We start from the raw sequence: 17804 nt of genomic DNA on the forward strand, positions 1-17804 counted from the left end.
CGCGCGGTCGTCAAGACAACGCCGCCGCGGCCGGCCGGATGTAGGGAGCATGGAGCTCAGCCAGAAGCAGGCCGGGCCGGCGTCCGGGTCCCCACTTCCCGCTCCCTCTAGGACCCCGACGCCGGCCTGGGCTGCGGCGGACGATAGCGGTAAGAAACAGGGGGTCCCTTCGGCGCCAGCCTGGCCCGGAGGAAACGCGCGAGGGGTGTCATGGCCAGGCCGAGTCCTCCGAGCAGACTTTGGCCCAGAGGTTGCCCGGAGGAGAGGACCCCTAGGAACCCTAGCTGAGCCCGGAACTTCGGGGCGCCCCCAAACGTGGGCGAGAGGGCAGCCCCAAGCTCCCGCGGTGGGTGCGCGGTTCTCGCGGTGGGTTGTCCTGAATTCACGTGTGTGTGTCGCTCTGTCTCCATGCGCTACTTGGGCCCCTTTTTGTGAAGTTTCTGGAGAGCAGGGCCCAGGTGGGCTAGAGGCTCTGGAGACAGCTCTTTGCACGCTCACGCCTGCACGGTTTTAAGTATTTCTGCACCCGTGAATTATCTGGTAGCATGTTAAGCATTCTTGCCTGGAGAAGTCCAAGGGAAGAGGAACCTGGCAGGCTCCAGCCCATGGGGTCACAAGGAATCGGACACGACTGAGTGACTAACACTTTGACTCTCATGTTAAGCGGAATGTTGTACACCCGTCTCCCTTCACCATTTCCATTTGGGATGCTTGTGTGCTGGTAGATAGGGAATTGTGCCACAGGCCTTACGTATTCCACACGGCACTGTGAGGTGGGCATTGACATGCTCTGCTTTTAGCATAAAAGGAACTTTAAGATGGAAGAAATTCACTAAGTTGACATTACACAGCCCTTCTGGATTAGCACCCCAGTCTGACTGACCTTCAGTTCTCAATCTCCCAGCACTTGACTTTTCCAATAGAAGAGGGTAACCACCTGCAAAATAATTATCTAGTAATTTTTAAAAGGGATATTAGGTAAAAATTATTTGGAATTCAAGAGTCAGGTGTGGATTAAAAATGAATCTAGGTTAAATTCTTGACATTTTCTTGTAGAATTGGTTATTCCTAGGTTTTGTTTTACAGTTTGAAAACTGGTTTATTCTTTTCTCCTAATATGAATACAGTATAGGAAATAAATTGTTGGTGCCATAGAATCCTGACATACAATTTCTTGGGTAAATTTTAAATAAAAGAGAGTAGCAGAAAAATATAGCTGATGCTCAAAAATACTTTAAATTCATGGCCATGTAGTTAAGTATACATATTCTTTGGCTTTGTTTAGCCTGTAATCTAAGATTCCTTCATGCCTTCACATAAACATGACTTGTAAGTCTACATGTGTTTGCATGTCCTGGATATGGTTCTGCCAGCTGAGGGCAGGCAGTGAACCTGAGAAATTCTCAAGGCAGCCCTCTTCTCTTTGATGACATATTTAAAATTATTTAAAAATCAAAATAGAGTAACTGTGGTTCAGACATGCAAAATGGAGCCGGGTGGCTGTTGTGGATATGATTTCAGATGCATTCCTTCGTCACTGAGAACTTGAACTGGCTTCCCTGGTAGCTTAGCTGGTAAAGAATCCGCTTGCAATGGCGGAGACCCCAGTTCAATTCCTGGGTTGGGAAGGTCCCCTAGAGAAAGAATAGGCTGCCCACTCCAGTTTTCTTGGGCTTCCCTGGTGGCTCAGAGGACAAAGAATCCACCTGCAATGTGGGCGACCTGGGTTCGATCCCTTGGTAGAGAAGATCCCCTGGAGAAGGGAATGGCAACCCACTCCAGTATTCTTGCCTGGAAAATCCCATGGACAGAGGAGCCTAGCCGGCTACAGTCCATTGGGTCTATACAGACTAGTGTCAGACTCAAGGACACTACTAGCTGTTTTCAAAATAGGAGCTGCTAGCTACACCCTTATAGTTTCAAATTTCTTCCCACCACTGCAACTTTGTAATCATTTCAGACTCCCAGTCATTCCTTGCTTAACAAGCAACCTCATTTCTTGCCAGCTCCAACCCCAGTCCCAATTCTTGATGAACCATTTGTGTAACCTCCTGGGTTTTTTGCCTTTGTAAATCGCCACCATTTTGCAGTCTGGTGGAACACAGTTCAAGTGCTTCTTGGATCTGTGTCTCCTGGATTGCATTTTTAACAAACACCAGATAATTACTTCTGTTTCAATTGGGTCTCCATTGCTGAGATTTTGTTTAACATTTTTAATACCAAGGAAGGTAGGAGCCAGATGAGAGGGAAGAAACCCAGTGGGAGCCCAGTTCCAAGAAGTAAATTTGTTTGAGGTCTACTTGTTTTATTTTCTGTTGAGGATGCTAAAGGAGCATTTTTTTGGATTGTATTACATCTGAACCATGGTCTCCCAAGTCCTAAGTCTAGGAGCATTTTTATCCTCCTTCCCCTCCGGGCTCAACAACTTGAGGAGTCCTTGTTCCTGAGAGTTTTAAATGTCCCAAGAATTACTATAGATAGGAATCTGTTTAGCATTGTTTTACTCATCATTTCTCAGACTTACAATAAACCCGATTCTATTCAGAATATCTTTGATTATGCGGTTGATTAGTATTCCACAGAACACAGTTTGGGAAATACTGTGCTAAAGTATTCTTTAAATACATGAAATACATGAAATAAAGCATTATTTAAATACATAAATACATATCCTAAAATAAGTGAAAGATTTCTTTAAAAATTGTTTTTAAATTGGAGTATAGTTGATTTACAATAGTGTCAGTTTCAGGTAGACAGCACAGTGATTTAGTTATACAGAATATATATGTATGTTCTTTTGCAGATTCTTTTCCATTATAGGTCATTACAAGATATTGAATATAATTCCCTGTGCTATACAGTAGGTCCTTATTATTTTATGCTTAGTAAGTGAAAGATTTTTTATGTACAATTATGCTGTTAAAAATTTTCAGAGGGTATCTAATGAGATGGGAAAGATGCTCATAATGTTAACTGAAGAGGAAAAGGATATAGAAAAAGAAAAATAAAGGGAATACTCCCAGACCTCAGTTGCAATGGTTCTTTGGCAATGGGATTGCTGATCAATGTTTCTTTTCTTTTATTTTCTTTTTGATATTGAAATTTCCAAGTTATTTGAAATAAATGTAGGTTAAATTTATTTATTTAGGCCATACCATGCAGCTGCAGGATCTTAGTTCCCCAACCAGGTATTGAACCGGGACTCTTGGCAGTGAAAGCATAGAGTTCTGACTACTGTACTAGGGAATTCCCCTAAATTTGTTTTTTTAAAGTTTATTTTAAAAAAACTGTAAGAAAAGATTATTTGCTTTCACTTTTAACGTAATGTTCTTTCTCTTGAATCTTGTTTTGCACATTTGTTTAGCAAACTGTTTAGTTCATATAGTGCAGAAATACACTCATGAAGGAACATTTTTGAGATGAAGAGACTTAGAGAAGCTGGATCCTCAAGATCTCAGGGTGGCTGAGTAGTGAGATCGCTGAGCTTTCTTAAAGAGACATACAAACACAAAAGCTAGGACAGAAAAGAGATGGGGAGTGGTATGTGCTTGTAAGAAAAGTGGTAGCATACCTTCTGCCCTAGAAAGCCTGGGCCTGGAAAAAGATGCTTTTAAAATAATACCAAAGGGGAGGGAGAAGGGATATATTGGGAGACTGGGATTGATATAGACACGCTGCTATATATCAAATAGCTAAGGACCCACTGTAACTCTACTGGGTACACTGTAGTGAATTATATGGGTGAAGTGAGGTGAAAGTTGCTCAGTTGTGTCCAGCTCTTTGCGAGCCTGTGGACTATGCAGTCCATGAAATTCTCCAGGCCAAAATATTGGAGTGGGTAGCCTTTCCATTCTCTAGGGGATCTTCCCAACCCAGGGATTGAACCCAGGTCTCCCACATTGCAGGCGAATTCTTTACCAGCTGAGCCCCAAGGGGAGCCCAAAGCAACCCGCACCTCCTTCAAGCCAGAAATGAACCAGTGACCGAAGGATAAGAAACTAAAAAAAGAGCCGATGTATGTATGTGTATGTGGGCTTCCCTGGGGGCTGTGATAGTAAAGAATCTGCCTGCAATGCGGGAGACTCAGGTTCGATCCCTGAGTCGGGAAGATCCCCTGGAGAAGGGAATGGCAATTTACTCCAGCATTCTTGCCTGGGAAATCCCATGGATAGAGGAGCCTGGTGGGCTACAGTCCATGGGGTCACAGAGTCGGACAGGACTGAGCAACTAACACACTACACAACACACATGTTTATATATAACTGATTCACTTTTCTGTACACGTAAAACCAACACAACACTGTCGATCAACTATACTCCAATAAAAATTTTTTTAAAAAGTAGTATTGAAAATAATAAGATGACCCATCAAGGAAAGCTGCAGGTATAACAGAGGAAGAAGACTTCAACTCCAGTTTTGTTTCTGTCTTCCCTATTAGTGACTGGACAGGGAAAAATCACCTTTAGAAAGAGGAAATAGAAGACAATGGTAGGTAAAGCACTTCTATGAGTGAGGCCTCAACTTGGAGAGACCTGTTCTTCTAGGAAGAACAGACAGAGCTGTATTCAAAGATGCTATCAACTTACAGGGTATAGGAGGTCTTCAAGAAGGCTGTTGGACTTGATTTTTCAGATCCCTTTTGAGTTTAGACTCTATGATAAAAGCGTCCTTATTTGAAGCCATTATAAGCAAACTTGAGTTACCCATATCCATCATGGCAGAAAGGAAAGAGGCTTTGGAGTCAAGTTTGATTCAATACACTGCTGTATGATTTCAGGCAAAATACTTAGTTTCTCTGGACATCATTTTCCTCAGCTGCCAGGCCTATTATTTAACAGTTATTTCTCCTTTTGTGTCACTTCCGAGTTAAGTGTGTGCCATCCTCAGTGAGTACTTCTATGGCCCTACTTCTCCAAACAGCATTTTTCTTCTCTCCCATTCCTTATTTTACTTTCTCTGTTCTTCCTTTTCTTCCCCTCACCCCTGACTCTACACACACATACATTTATATCTTTGAAAGGAATCTAATTTTAGTGGGAGGAAGCTCCTGGGATAATTTATATGTGATGAAAAGTATTGCATTTATTTTTCAAAAGTTGCAGCATCTACTGGTGGTCTCCAGGCATATTATTATGATCTATGTATGGAAAAGTCCCAGGAAATTAAACCTTTTATATTGCAAATACTCCAAGAAGTGGATGAAGAAGTTGAAAAAGGGTAAGGAAGACATATACTTAATTACATTAGGAACAGTCACTGATACTCATCTGTTTGAAAACTCTTGGAATACTGAGTGATTTGAAAGCCATTTGCAATCACCAGCCCAGGTTGGATGCATGAGACAAGTGCTCAGGCCTGGCGCACTGGGAAGACCCAGAGGGATGGGGTGGAGAGGGGGGTGGGAGGGGGGACCGGGATGGGGAATACATGTAAATCCATGGCTAATTCATTTCAATGTATGACAAAAACCACTGCAATGTTGTAATTAGCCTCCAACAAATAAAAATAAATGGAAGAAAAAAAAAAAATGAAAGCCATTTGCAAATGCTGGATGAAATTGACATGCTTTTTTGATTCAGCATAGATGACTGACACAGGTCTTGGAGGTAGTCGAATTTAGTGTTTAAAAAAAAGCACTAGACCAGCATTCTCCAAGTCTGAGTTCCAGATTGGTTGTTAACTCCTGTGAGCTGGGTTTATTTATGCAAATCATTGACGTATTCAATGTCATTACCTATCAATTGGGAATACTTTGGTTTTTCTGTGGTTGAGAAATTAAATTATGCATATATTAAAGTGCTTTTCAAAAGCTGTAGTATATATTCAGTAGTTTTAAGTTACTTGATAAAAATAGGTATTGTGGTACTTGGTTCCAGTAAATACTGTCCACTGTTGTCACTAAACATGAAGGAAAAATATTTTCTTTACTGGATTTCCTTTTAATATTTTAACAGATCGGTAGGAATCACATTAAATATTGCTGGTAACAGTCGCTCACTATCAGGAGAAAGAGTAACAGGTGAAGATTTCTGGATTCTTTGCAGAGTTTTAAAGAATAATTCATTTATTAATGGTATGTCTCCTTAAGAATCATTCCTTCCTGCTCTCATTCTCCTGATTAAGTATTCATTAGGAGGAATATCAGCTTCTATTCATCTGTATTCTTCAGGTTTGGATGTTAGATACAACCTCCTAAGTGATGTTGGCGCATACTATGCTGCAAAACTGCTCCAGGTATTTTACTGCAAAATGTTCTTTGTTCATTTTTTTTTTTTCCAGGACTGAGTTAAGAACCAGTCTTTTCCTTGGAATGTGCAGGGTTTCAGCAGCCCTAGCCTGTGAAACTAACCCTTTATTGTAGACTTCACTTTGGAGATACCCAAAGTGAAATGCTGCTTTATGGTTGTGTTTTATTTAAGAAAGGTAGTGTGGTTCACCAATAAGAACAGGTGTCCTGAAAGAAAAGGCTTTGTTTCAACCTCAGAAGATTGACATATACATGTGTGTGTCTGTATTTTCAGTTAAAATGTTTAAAGCAGCATATATCATTTTTATTCTTCCCTTAAATTGGCTTTTTAATTTCCTAGTTCTTTGTCCCATTCTCATGTGCTGCAAGTGTTTCTATTCAGCCAAAAAAGATCTTAAAATTCTCATACCCATGAAATAAATGGCACAGAATATAAGGAAGATTAAAAAAAAAAAACTAACCAAGTTATTTTCAACAACCACAAATCAAAATGCTGCAAAAATCACACCCACCAAAATGTTCTCAGATCTGTTTATGGTGAAATCACCTAGTCCAGTGACATATACACAAAACCTAGTTTTGCAAAATATCAAGGGTCTTGACTGTGCTATAACACTTGAAATACGGTAAAAGCACATTTGTGTATATGGTCTCAGTAGAGCTCATACCTAGAGCCTCTTGAATCGTCTTGTGCAAAGTGATACGCTGTGGTTCAGTACATAAAACACATCCATACTTTGAATCATTGATGGAAAATGAACGTAGTGGGAGGGAGGCTCACGAGGGACATGTGTTTACTTAATAGCTGACTCACACTGTTGTACAGCAGAAACTAACAACAGTGTAAAGCAACCATCATCCAATTTAAAAAAAAACTAAAAAAATGAACAGAGTCCTTTTCTTTATCCTGTGATTATATTTGTTTAAATGAGAATGTTGATTTTTTTTTTTTCCTTAATCGTCCTTTGTTTTGCTGGACCTTGAAATTTCCTGGTTATAAAGATTTTTTTTGCTGGTAAACACTTTTACTTAAAAAGCAGCTCATATATTCTTGATTGATTTCTTGTAATACATGTATAATAGCTTCTTTTCTCTTATTTTAGAAACAACGTAATCTCATTTACTTAAATCTTATGTTTAATGACATTGGGCCTGACGGTGGAGAACTGATTGCTAAAGCCCTACATGTAAGCATTTGTATACCTCAAACTAACAATTTGGGGATTTTAATTTCTTTAATTTTAGCTCAAAACCAAGAGAAACAAATGTTAATGTCAACTTGTTTTCATATTGTGCAAATGTATATTTTTTGTTGTACTTCAATTCATTAACATTTAGACATCACATGAGTACTTCTGAACTCACTTTTAATACAGTTCTATGGATAAACCATAATGGAAAATATTTTTTAAAAAGTATATGTAACAGTCAGTTTGCTGTACAGCAGAAATTAACACATTGTAAATCAACTATACTTCAATTTAAAAAAAAGTTTTATTAAGACATAATTCACACAGAATTTACCCTTTGGAAGTGTTCAGTTCAGTGGCTTTTTTAGTATACAGTGGACACCCTGAACTTTGAACTGCATGGGTCCACTCACATATGGGTTTCTTTCACTAAATACATGCTGCAGTATGATACAATTCATGGTCAGTCGAATCTGAGAGTGTAGGATCTTGGATATGGAGGGCCAACTGTGAAGTTAAACTTATTTTCAACAGCACAGAGGGTCACTGCTCCTAACCCCTGTGTTGTGCAGTGATCAGCTACATTCGCAGTTTTGTAACCATCCCCACTTTCACTGTTGTTAGAACACCTCCTCCCCACAAAGACCCTGTTAGTAATCCCTGTCTGTGCTTCTCTCCCTCACTCTCCAGCACCTTGCAGTCGTATCTACTTTCTGCCTGTCTATTCTGGCCATTTCATATAAATAGAATCACCATGTAACATGTGGCCTTTACTGACTGGCTTAATGCTTTCAAATGTCGTCCATGTTGTAACATACTTCATTCCTTTTTATTGCCAAGTAATATTCCATTGCACATTTCATTCATCCATTAGTTAACAGGTATTTGGATTTCCACTTTTTGTCTATAATGAATAATGCTACTATGAATATTTGCACACATTTTTCTGTGCACTTTTCAATTTTCTAGGGTATATACCTAGGAGTGGAATTGCTGGATTATTTGGAAACTGTTTAACATCTTGAATGACTGCCAAACTGTTTTTCAAAGTGGTTGCCCCTTTTTATGTTCCACCGACAATGTATGGGTATTCTGATTTCTCTATATCCTCACCAATTCTTGGTACTTTTTGATTTGAGCTATCCTAGTGGGTATGAAGAGGTTTTGTGGTTTTGATTTGCATATTCCTAATGAATAATGATGTTGACATCTTTTCACATGCTAAGTGGTTATTTCTATATTTTCTTTGGAAAATTGTCTTTTCAAATGTTTTGCTCTTTCTGGATGTAAGTCCCTTATAGGATATGACTTGCAAGTATTTTCTGACATTCTGTAGGTTGCCCTTTCACTTTCTTAGTAGTATCTTTAGAAGCACACAATTTTAGAAGTTCAATAAAATGCATTTTATGTTTTTCTTGTTGTTTATGCTTTTGGTGTTATATCTAAAGTCGTATCTGACCTAAAGTCATGAAGATGTACACTTACATTTTCTTCCAAGTTTTTGACTCTTTCATTCAGTTCTTTGATACATTTTAATTTTTGTATATGAAGTGACATAGGAGTAATTTCATTCTTTTTCATGTGGCTATCTAGTCAACCCAACACCTTGTGTTAAAACTGTTCTTTCCCCACTAATTTTGACATCCTTGTCAAGAGTCAGTTGATTATAAATGTGAGTTTATTTCTGTACTCTCTATTCTATTAATTTATATATCTGTTCTTAGGCCAGTCCCACACTGTCTTGGCTACTGTAGTCCTGTAGTTAAGTTTTGAAGTGTGGGTCTTCTTTGTTATTTTCAATGTTGTGTTGTTTCTTCTGGGTCCCCTGCATTTCCACATGAATTTTAAGATCAGTTTATCAATTTCTGCAAAGCAAACAAACAAACTGGGATTTGAGAGGGATTGCTTTAAATCTTTAGATCAACTTGGGGAATAGTGCCGTTTTAATATTGTCTTCCGATTCAGAAACATGGGATGTATTTCTTCATATATTAGTTTTAACAGGTCTTTTTTTGTTTTGGTGGGTTCCTTAGACTTTTCCACATATAAGATTATGTCATATGCAAAAAGTTTTGCTTCTTTTCCAACCTGTATGCCTTTTTTTTTTTTTTTTTTTGCCTTATCTAGCCCCATCCAGTACAATGTAAAATAGAAGTGGTGAGAGTGGACATCCTTTCCTTCTTTCCACTCTTGGTGGCTGGGGGGTGGGGGTGGGCAGGGTTTGACTTAATTTTAAAGGTAATTATGTGCACTTATGGTTCAAATATTTATTCGTTAGGACAATGAAATGTCTGTAATCTTGTGAATGATTTATCCAAAGAATGAATTATGAGAAGGAATTAAACTTTGCAAATGTCTGAAAAATTGTGTCACTTTCAAAGTAATACAGGGAAATGTGAAGTGAGTGTTTAATGGGTATAGGTCTCCTTTAAGGGTAAAGAGAATGTTTTGAAATTAGAGGTGATGGATGCACAACACTGTGAATGTAGTTAAACCCGGTGAATTGTACTTTTTGGCTGCGCCATGTGGCTTGCAGGATCTCATTCCCCTGACCAGGGACTGAACCTGAACCCCTCAGCAGTGAGTATGCAGAGTCTTAATTGCTGGACCACCAGGGAATTCCCAAATGGTACACTTCACTTTATATTTTCACCTATTATGGGAAATTGAATGTTACGTTTATGGAATATATCCTGTCCAATTTCCATGAAAAACTGAGTCTGCAAATAGTAATAGTCTCCTAACTCACGTAATCTGAAGAGAATTCTGTGGGCTAAAATTTTAATCCAGTTTTGCCTCTTTTCCTTTTTAGAAGAACAGAACTCTGAAACACCTCAGAATGACTGGAAACAAGATTGAAAATAAGGGTGGAATGTTTTTTGCTGCAATGCTACAAATTAATTCATCCTTAGAGAAATTAGATCTGGGTGACTGTGATCTGGTGAGTTAAACTGGTTATGAGTGTCACTCACATATTTGATCATTCTCCCTGGAGAGTAGCACAGAGAAGTGTCAAGAGACCAGCTACATGATAGTCTTATGAATGACTGAAGCTCATCTCTAAGATCTAGTATCAGAGAAAAAAGATTTTTAAGTAAAAATCAGATTATAATAATTTTATGGAAGAATATCCAGTGTAATAAAAATCTTCCTAAATTTCCATCTGTTACCCTTCTTAACTTGCATGGGATTTTCTAAAGAATCTTATGTTCCTTTTAATTAAATACTTCATTTGTATAACATAAATTTTTTATTTGTGGAAACATTTTTCAGTGAGTAGTTATAGCGTAAAACCTAAGACAATTCTAAGAGCCCTCATCTGACCGCATATGTCTTCAAAGTCCAGGCTTCATTTTCTCAAACATGCCTTCAAACCTTCAGGCCTACTGTTAGGAACCTAGTTAAAAGGTTGATGCAAAATCACTGGGACAGGATGACAGGAAGATGGGCCAAGGAGGCTCTTTGGTATAATAGGCTCTAAAGTGTAAGTGGGTAGATACAGTAAGGAAGGAATGGGGAAAGTGTTAGTTCGATATACAGTTGACTTGACAACATGGGTTTGAACTGCTGGGTCCAGGTAAATGCAGACTTCTTACAATAGTAAACACTACATTGCTACAGGATTCAAGGTTATTTGAATCCATGGATACCAAGGTATACCATTGATCCCTGACCCTTTAGGGTCAACTGTATATTTTCTGCACATAATAGTCACAATCCTAGATTCTAAGGATACAGGAGTGCATCAGATATAGTCTTTGCCCTTATAAAGGTTATATTTTGGTTGGGAAAATATCAGTAAATTAGAGTAAAGTGCTACAAAGATGGCAAAGTACTCTGATAATGGGTGGGTAGGAGGTCATCTGTGTGATAGGATGGTTATCCCTAAGACCTGAGGAAGTAATACTAGGATGAAAAGAGCTGCCTCATCTGTGAAGGATGAGAAAGAGCTGCCTTTAAGAGGGACATGGCAGAATATTCCAGGCCAGGGATCGAGAACATGCAGATCCTGAGAGTGCTTCCCCAAGTGTGGTATGGTGCTAAGAAAGTGCTTCCCCAAGTGTAGCATGACTGACATAGATTGAAGTAATTTTAATACTCATGTATTTATTTTTACAAATGCTTTCTATTTATTTCAAGGGTTTAATGGTTTCCCATTTATGGAAGTGACAGTTTTAGGAAGTTTCTGCACTAGTTCAGGTGGGTGATGAGAACCTGGGTGAGGTGGCAGCTACAGAGATGGACTAATTAGAGGCATCTTTTGGAAGCAGAATCTGTTAAGATTTGCTTCTAAGATCTGGCAATCAACTGATAGGAAGGTAAGAGGACTGATGGAGTGGGAACAGGCCCAGGTTTTCTGGTGTAACAACTGGATATGTATCCATCACAGAGATGCAAGAGGATCAGGCCTTTCCAAAAGGCAGAGGGGGCCTACTGGAGTTGTGAAGAATGTGATTAGTAATGGTTTGCCACCATAAACACACATTTAAAGTGTGTTAGTATGAATATAAAAGGAAGTTTGCATTAAGGATATATATTACAAGTAGTATAGAGCCCTAGCTGGGATCCACTTGTGTGTCCGCATGTCTGACATCTGCATCATATAGAATCTTGAAGATTTAGGAGCAAACCTAGAGGTAAACATCTGAGGAAACCTTAACAAACTCCCCGTGCATGTTAAAGATGAATTTTTTCCGAATTTGATCAATCTACATTCAAGGACTAGGAAATTAAACGTTTAAGAGCACAATTTTGATTTATCAGAGCCCAGTTTTACTGATCTCGAACTATTAAGGAGGTCACTTTATATACTTTGTCAGTTTCCTTAATGAACTTATCTGTTTTTAGGGAATGCAAAGTGTGATAGCATTTGCTACAGTCCTAACTCAAAACCAAACAATTAAGGGATTAAACCTAAACCGACCCATACTGTATGGTGAACAGGTATGTATTCTACGTGAGCAGTTAATAAGCTGTATGTGAATAAAAGGGTTGTGTCAAGGTTCATGAATGCGCTGTATTTTTAGAATTGTAAACTACCATTTACAAATGAAAACCTGAGTGGAAAATTTTAAATTCTTGTAAGAGTTTTATAAATATGGTTTTAGATGTTGCTTATTTAAACAAATATATTGTCTTTTGTTCTTATGAACTCATTCACAGTGGGTAAACCTTCGAGGGGCAGCGTGCTTAAATTAAGATGAACACATAGATGATTAGAGTTTAAGGGCTAGAGAATTGTAAGAGCCCAGTGTGAATTGTTTTGTCATTTGTTTTGTTATATTGATGTGATGAACTACTGCATCTTTGAAATCATAAGTAATAATGGCATACTGCCTAAGAATAGCAGTCCCGGAGGTCTGGACTTCATCCTATAGATAAGCTGCATTCTGTAGCTTGTGGGCTCTCCGTTCCCCAACCAGGAACTGAATCTGGGCCCAGTAGTGAAAGCAAGTCCTAACCACTGGACCCTCAGGGAATTCCCTCATGCTCACCCATGGTACCAATTGTTGTGTTTTTCCCTTCTGGGATGATTGATATTTTTTAAATGATTTCTGTTGTTGCTGTTCAGTTGCAAGTCATGTCTGACTCTTTGCCAATTCCATGGACTGCAGAATGCCAGCTTCCCTCTCCTTCATTATCTCCTAGAGTTTGCTCAAACTCACGCCCACTGAGTCGGTGATGCTATCCAACCATCTTATCCTCTGTTGCCCTCTTCTCCTTTTGCCTTCAATCTTTCCCAGCATCAGGGTCTTTTCCAGTGAGTCAAGCTCTTTACACCAGGGGGCCAAAGTACTGGAGCTTCAGCATCAGCCCTTCCAATGAATAGTCAGGGTTGATTTCCTGTAGGATTGACGGATTTGATATCCTTGCAGTCCAAAGGACGCTCAAGAATCTTCTCCAGCACCACAATTAGAAAGCATCAATTTTTTGGCACTCAGCCTTTTAAACTAACCTCTTTTACATCACTTAGTCATTGTACTTTACAAATGCCTGCTGCCTGTTTCTAAGATGGTAAAGGTATCATTTGTAACAAAATGATTTATTTTTAAAAGTCATGCTAAACAAATAGCAAACTGGAGACTAACAGTCTTAACTGATAAAATCTTTTTAAAAAGCTAATTTAAATAACAGACCATGTTTGAAATAAACATGTACTGCTTTAAAATTATATTTTAGAAAAAAAGACTCTCTATTTTTAGGAAGAGTCTACAGTTCACCTAAGCCACATGTTGAAAGAAAATCAGTGCCTTATTGAATTACACATATGTAAACATGATATAAAAAATTGTGGTATGAAACAGTTATGTGATGCACTGTATCTGAATAGGAGCCTACAATACCTTGATGTAAGCTGGTAAGTGATAATCTGTATAATCTATGTAAAGATTCATAGTAGGTATGATTCTCTGTTAGACACTAAATCCAAAAACTAGAAAATAAAACCATTTTTACTTTTTTATCTTGAGCTTCAGTTATTATTCAGTTTAAACCGATATAATATCTCCTAATAACTGGAGTGAGCAATTTAAATATGTAAACCAGAATAGAAGCAACATTTTATGGCAAATTTTCATTAACATGTTTGGAAATTGAGTGATTAAAATAAATCTTAACTAAAATAGAAAGTACTGCTTATAAGTTTCTAACCCTGCAATCTCTATGAATAAAAGGACACTTCATATTTTCAAATATAACTACATTTTTTTCCTTTCCCAGCAATAAAATAACTCAGGATGGAATGAAGTATTTGGCCGATGTTCTGAAAAGCAATACTACCCTGGAAGTAATAGATCTTTCTTTTAACAGAATGGAAAATGCAGGAGCAAACTATCTCAGTGACGCTCTTGCTTCACACAACAGGACTCTTAAAGCGTTAGTATGGTTTTAAATTTAATCAAAATAACAGAAAAAAAGTTGTTTAGAACACTAATCTTAAACCTCTTACCACTTAAGATTCATGGTGAAATATGAAAACTCAGTTTCTAAACTGACATATTAAGTTACAGGAAACATTTCAGTGTCTTCTATTTTCTTTTTAAAGGAATGTCTTTTAAAAATGAGATTGATATCAGTTATGAATGCTTAAGGTTAATGAGAAAATTCTTATCACTTATTTATCCTGAATTTTAACAGAAAAGTTATAATCATTCAGTATGATAGTGACTTTAAAATAAGAATGAATCAAGAAGAAAATAGTACTCAGATGACTTTATCCTGAAAAATATGTCTGTAATCCACTCCAAACCTTTACTGAGTAATAAGTAGAACAATAGTCTGTTTACTTCCAAAATGTAGGTAGCTCTACTTGAAGAATCCAATTAGAAAAGTTTCTTGGATTTCAGGAATTGTAAGATCGGTATTTTATCTACTACACTGAATATATTTAATGCTAAGACAACACAATAAGATGCATGTAATAAATGCTGTTGGTAGCTCATCCATTCTCTCTGTGGAACTGTTTCCAGGGTTACTACTTTTTGTTTCTCCACAGGTTGTCAGTGGTGAGCAACAACATAGAGGGAAAAGGACTTGTTGCACTTTCACAGTCGATGGAAACAAACCCTACACTCTCTCATATCTACATCTGGGGAAACAAATTTGATGGAGCTACATGTGTGGTGAGTTTGTCTTCACTGAGGTTTCTTCCTGGGGCTTTCCCTACAGCATCAGATGGTGTTTACTGATGAGTTAGTCAGGATTACAAAGTATAGTGAGACACTGCAGTTTTGATAAATTTTAACATACGTTCTAAAAATTAGCTACTGGAAAGTTCTGTGGTTGAAATAGTGAGAGATATCAAATACTACATATTAGTATGAGTATCACTGAGGGACTTTTCTGGTGGTTTCAGTGGTTGAGAATCCACCTGTCAATGCAGGGGACACAGGTTCAATTCCTTGTCTGAAAGATGCCACATGCCATGGAGCAGCTAAGCCCATGTGCCACAACTACTGAGGCCCGTGCGCCTGTAGCCTGTGGTCCACAAGAGGAGCCAGCACAGTGAGAAACGTGCCCACTGCAATGAGGAGGAGCCCCTGCTTGCTGCACCCAGGGAAAGCCTGTGCTCAGCAACAAAGGCCCAGTGAGGCTGAAGACAAGTCAGTAAATAAAATGGGAAGTTATACAGTCCTAATTTTACTCCAAAGTTAAGTATTTTGTTTTAAAAAAATCACAATTGTTGATTTATTATCAATTTGATGTGGCACAATCTCTAACCTGCTACCCAGTAATTAAAGCAAGACACAGAATTTGAAAATACAAGTTGTCAAAATATTTGGTATGTTGCTTATATAAATATATAGAACCCTTAATACTGCTTTCAAAACACACAAGCAGCATCATAATGAACAGTTTTCAGTTAGAAAGAACAGAAAGAAAAATAAGGTGGCAGGATTCTCAAAAACTGCTGAAAGACTGATCAAAATTCTATCACTAAAAAGATTAATAACATGTACACTATTTTTTTACACCACATCCACATTCTATAACACTAGAAGCTGAATTGAGTTGGACTAATAATGACAAGCTATAGCAGAAAGCAACTAGACTTGAATCTTTTACTAATTTCTGCTTTTCTCTACAGTAATTAATCACAACCTTACTGACTAGTTAAACACGTTTGTATGACACCTTTATGTAGATGTCAATGATCCATACAAGATATACAAAGAAAATTCTACAATGAAGAAATAATTATGTGGCCAGCTACAGCAGCATCTAATATTAAGGGAATGGTCTCTCAGCCTAAATCTGTCAGTTACCTTCAGGGAGTCCATGAACTCAGTTTTAAGCCAAAATCTGTGGGTGTTTATTTTTTAAAAATGGATCCCCAGCTATCACTGGATCTTCAGGGGCATATACAATAGCACTCCACCCTCATTTATGAGTCACCTTGGGACTTGAAAATTTTGACATGAAACCTCTGGTCCACAAAATGGTAATATATATAGAATTGTTATCTCAGTGAGTCATAAGGCAACAAAACATAGTTAAAGTTAAAATGCAGAAATGAGTTTTACGAGATTGTAATTTCCACACTGTGTGAACAATACCTGAAAAATAGTATAATTCAGCAGTTATTCAGAATATTTCAGACTATAAATTATCACATCTAAATGTGAATGTTGAAATTTGTAAAATGAATAAGCTATTTTCTTAATGATAGTTTTTCTTAAAAATCCTAGGCATATTCAGATTTAATTCACACAGGCCGTCTAAAACCAGACAATACAGATGTGGAGCCGTTTGTGGTGGATGGACACGTGTACCTTGCAGAAGTCTCCAATGGCCTTAAAAGGCATTATTACTGGACACCAGGTTATGGAGAAGCTTGCAGCCCATCATCTAATGCAGGTTTTTCTCTTGCACCAGTAGGTCAACATTTATGAAAAACAAACTTTAAAGTAATTTTCATCTATGTGATTACTTTTCAGATATTAATATTTTATTGTCTATTAAATTTTTTCAGACTATAAGAAGTTACTTTTGTTAGACAAGACTTTTGTTAGACAAGTAAAAGATACTAAATTCTAAACTGTCCACTGTGAAAAAATGAATAGTGTAGTTTTTTCAAAAAAATTTTACAAAATAGGGACCAAAATTTGAACAACTGGAGAAGGAAATCAAGGAACTAATTTCTTTTTATAAAGAAAATACACCCAAAGAGTAAAGCAGTATAGAAGGAAAGGTCATTCTTTAGGTCATTCTTTCAGTTAGGTACCCTAACTGAAAGTTGTCATGAAGTAAAACGGTTTCAGGGGGCAGATTCCAGGGGCCATCAAGGGGTTTAGAGGTTGAAAAAGTATTTAAGGTATTTTATAGATGGGTTTTGGTACAATTTCACAAATACAGGCAAATATATATAAACAGACACATATAAATACATATAAATGTATACTTTACAAACATGTCAGTGCTGCCTGTGAACTTTTAAAAGAGAATTCTCTTTTGGAGGATGCCACTAACATTTTAATGATTTGATGGCAAATAATTACCCTTGTTTGTGGCCAAATGTTTCCAAATTAAGATTTCTACAAAGAGGCAATAGACACTATGATCCTTTGATTACAGACTCGTGTTCACAAATTTACTCATATATACCACTTAACTGTTTAACCTGAATGATTTATTACTGCTAAGCCAGGCAAAGTGTGAGGGAAAAAAAAAAAAACCTGTGGACAACTTAAAGAGGTTACTCTAAGTTTTGCACCTAAAAGGAAAAACCATCTGTCTCTAAATGTTCTGAATGAAGAAGTGAAATAAAGGCGGTGGTCAGTTTTATAGTTGTCAAAGTATTGCCTTAAGTATTGTGAATTCCTCATATCATAACTGTATTTATTCCAAAAATTTAACATTATAAAAA

At 37.6% G+C, this 17804-nt stretch overlaps 1 protein-coding gene across 12 annotated transcripts in view; it reads left to right on the forward strand.

Annotated features, from left to right (window-relative positions):
* LRRC34 (leucine rich repeat containing 34) overlaps positions 1 to 17804 on the forward strand; it is a 31249-nt gene that overhangs the window by 189 nt on the left and 13256 nt on the right. Inside the window, exons 1-11 of one of the 12 annotated variants that reach the window (XM_020882097.2) lie at positions 14 to 149; positions 5098 to 5218; positions 5956 to 6074; positions 6171 to 6235; positions 7352 to 7435; positions 10251 to 10379; positions 12287 to 12382; positions 13642 to 13796; positions 14159 to 14314; positions 14934 to 15060; positions 16627 to 16812. In XM_020882097.2, coding sequence (XP_020737756.2) covers positions 50 to 149; positions 5098 to 5218; positions 5956 to 6074; positions 6171 to 6235; positions 7352 to 7435; positions 10251 to 10379; positions 12287 to 12382; positions 13642 to 13796; positions 14159 to 14314; positions 14934 to 15060; positions 16627 to 16812 — 1338 coding nt within the window. In that variant the 5' untranslated portion in view covers positions 14 to 49. The other 11 variants (XM_070466449.1, XM_020882105.2, XM_020882104.2 and 8 more) reach the window with 11 other exon arrangements.

The sequence above is a fragment of the Odocoileus virginianus genome, chromosome 4, assembly GCF_023699985.2.
Source record: "Odocoileus virginianus isolate 20LAN1187 ecotype Illinois chromosome 4, Ovbor_1.2, whole genome shotgun sequence".
NCBI lineage: Eukaryota > Metazoa > Chordata > Mammalia > Artiodactyla > Cervidae > Odocoileus > Odocoileus virginianus.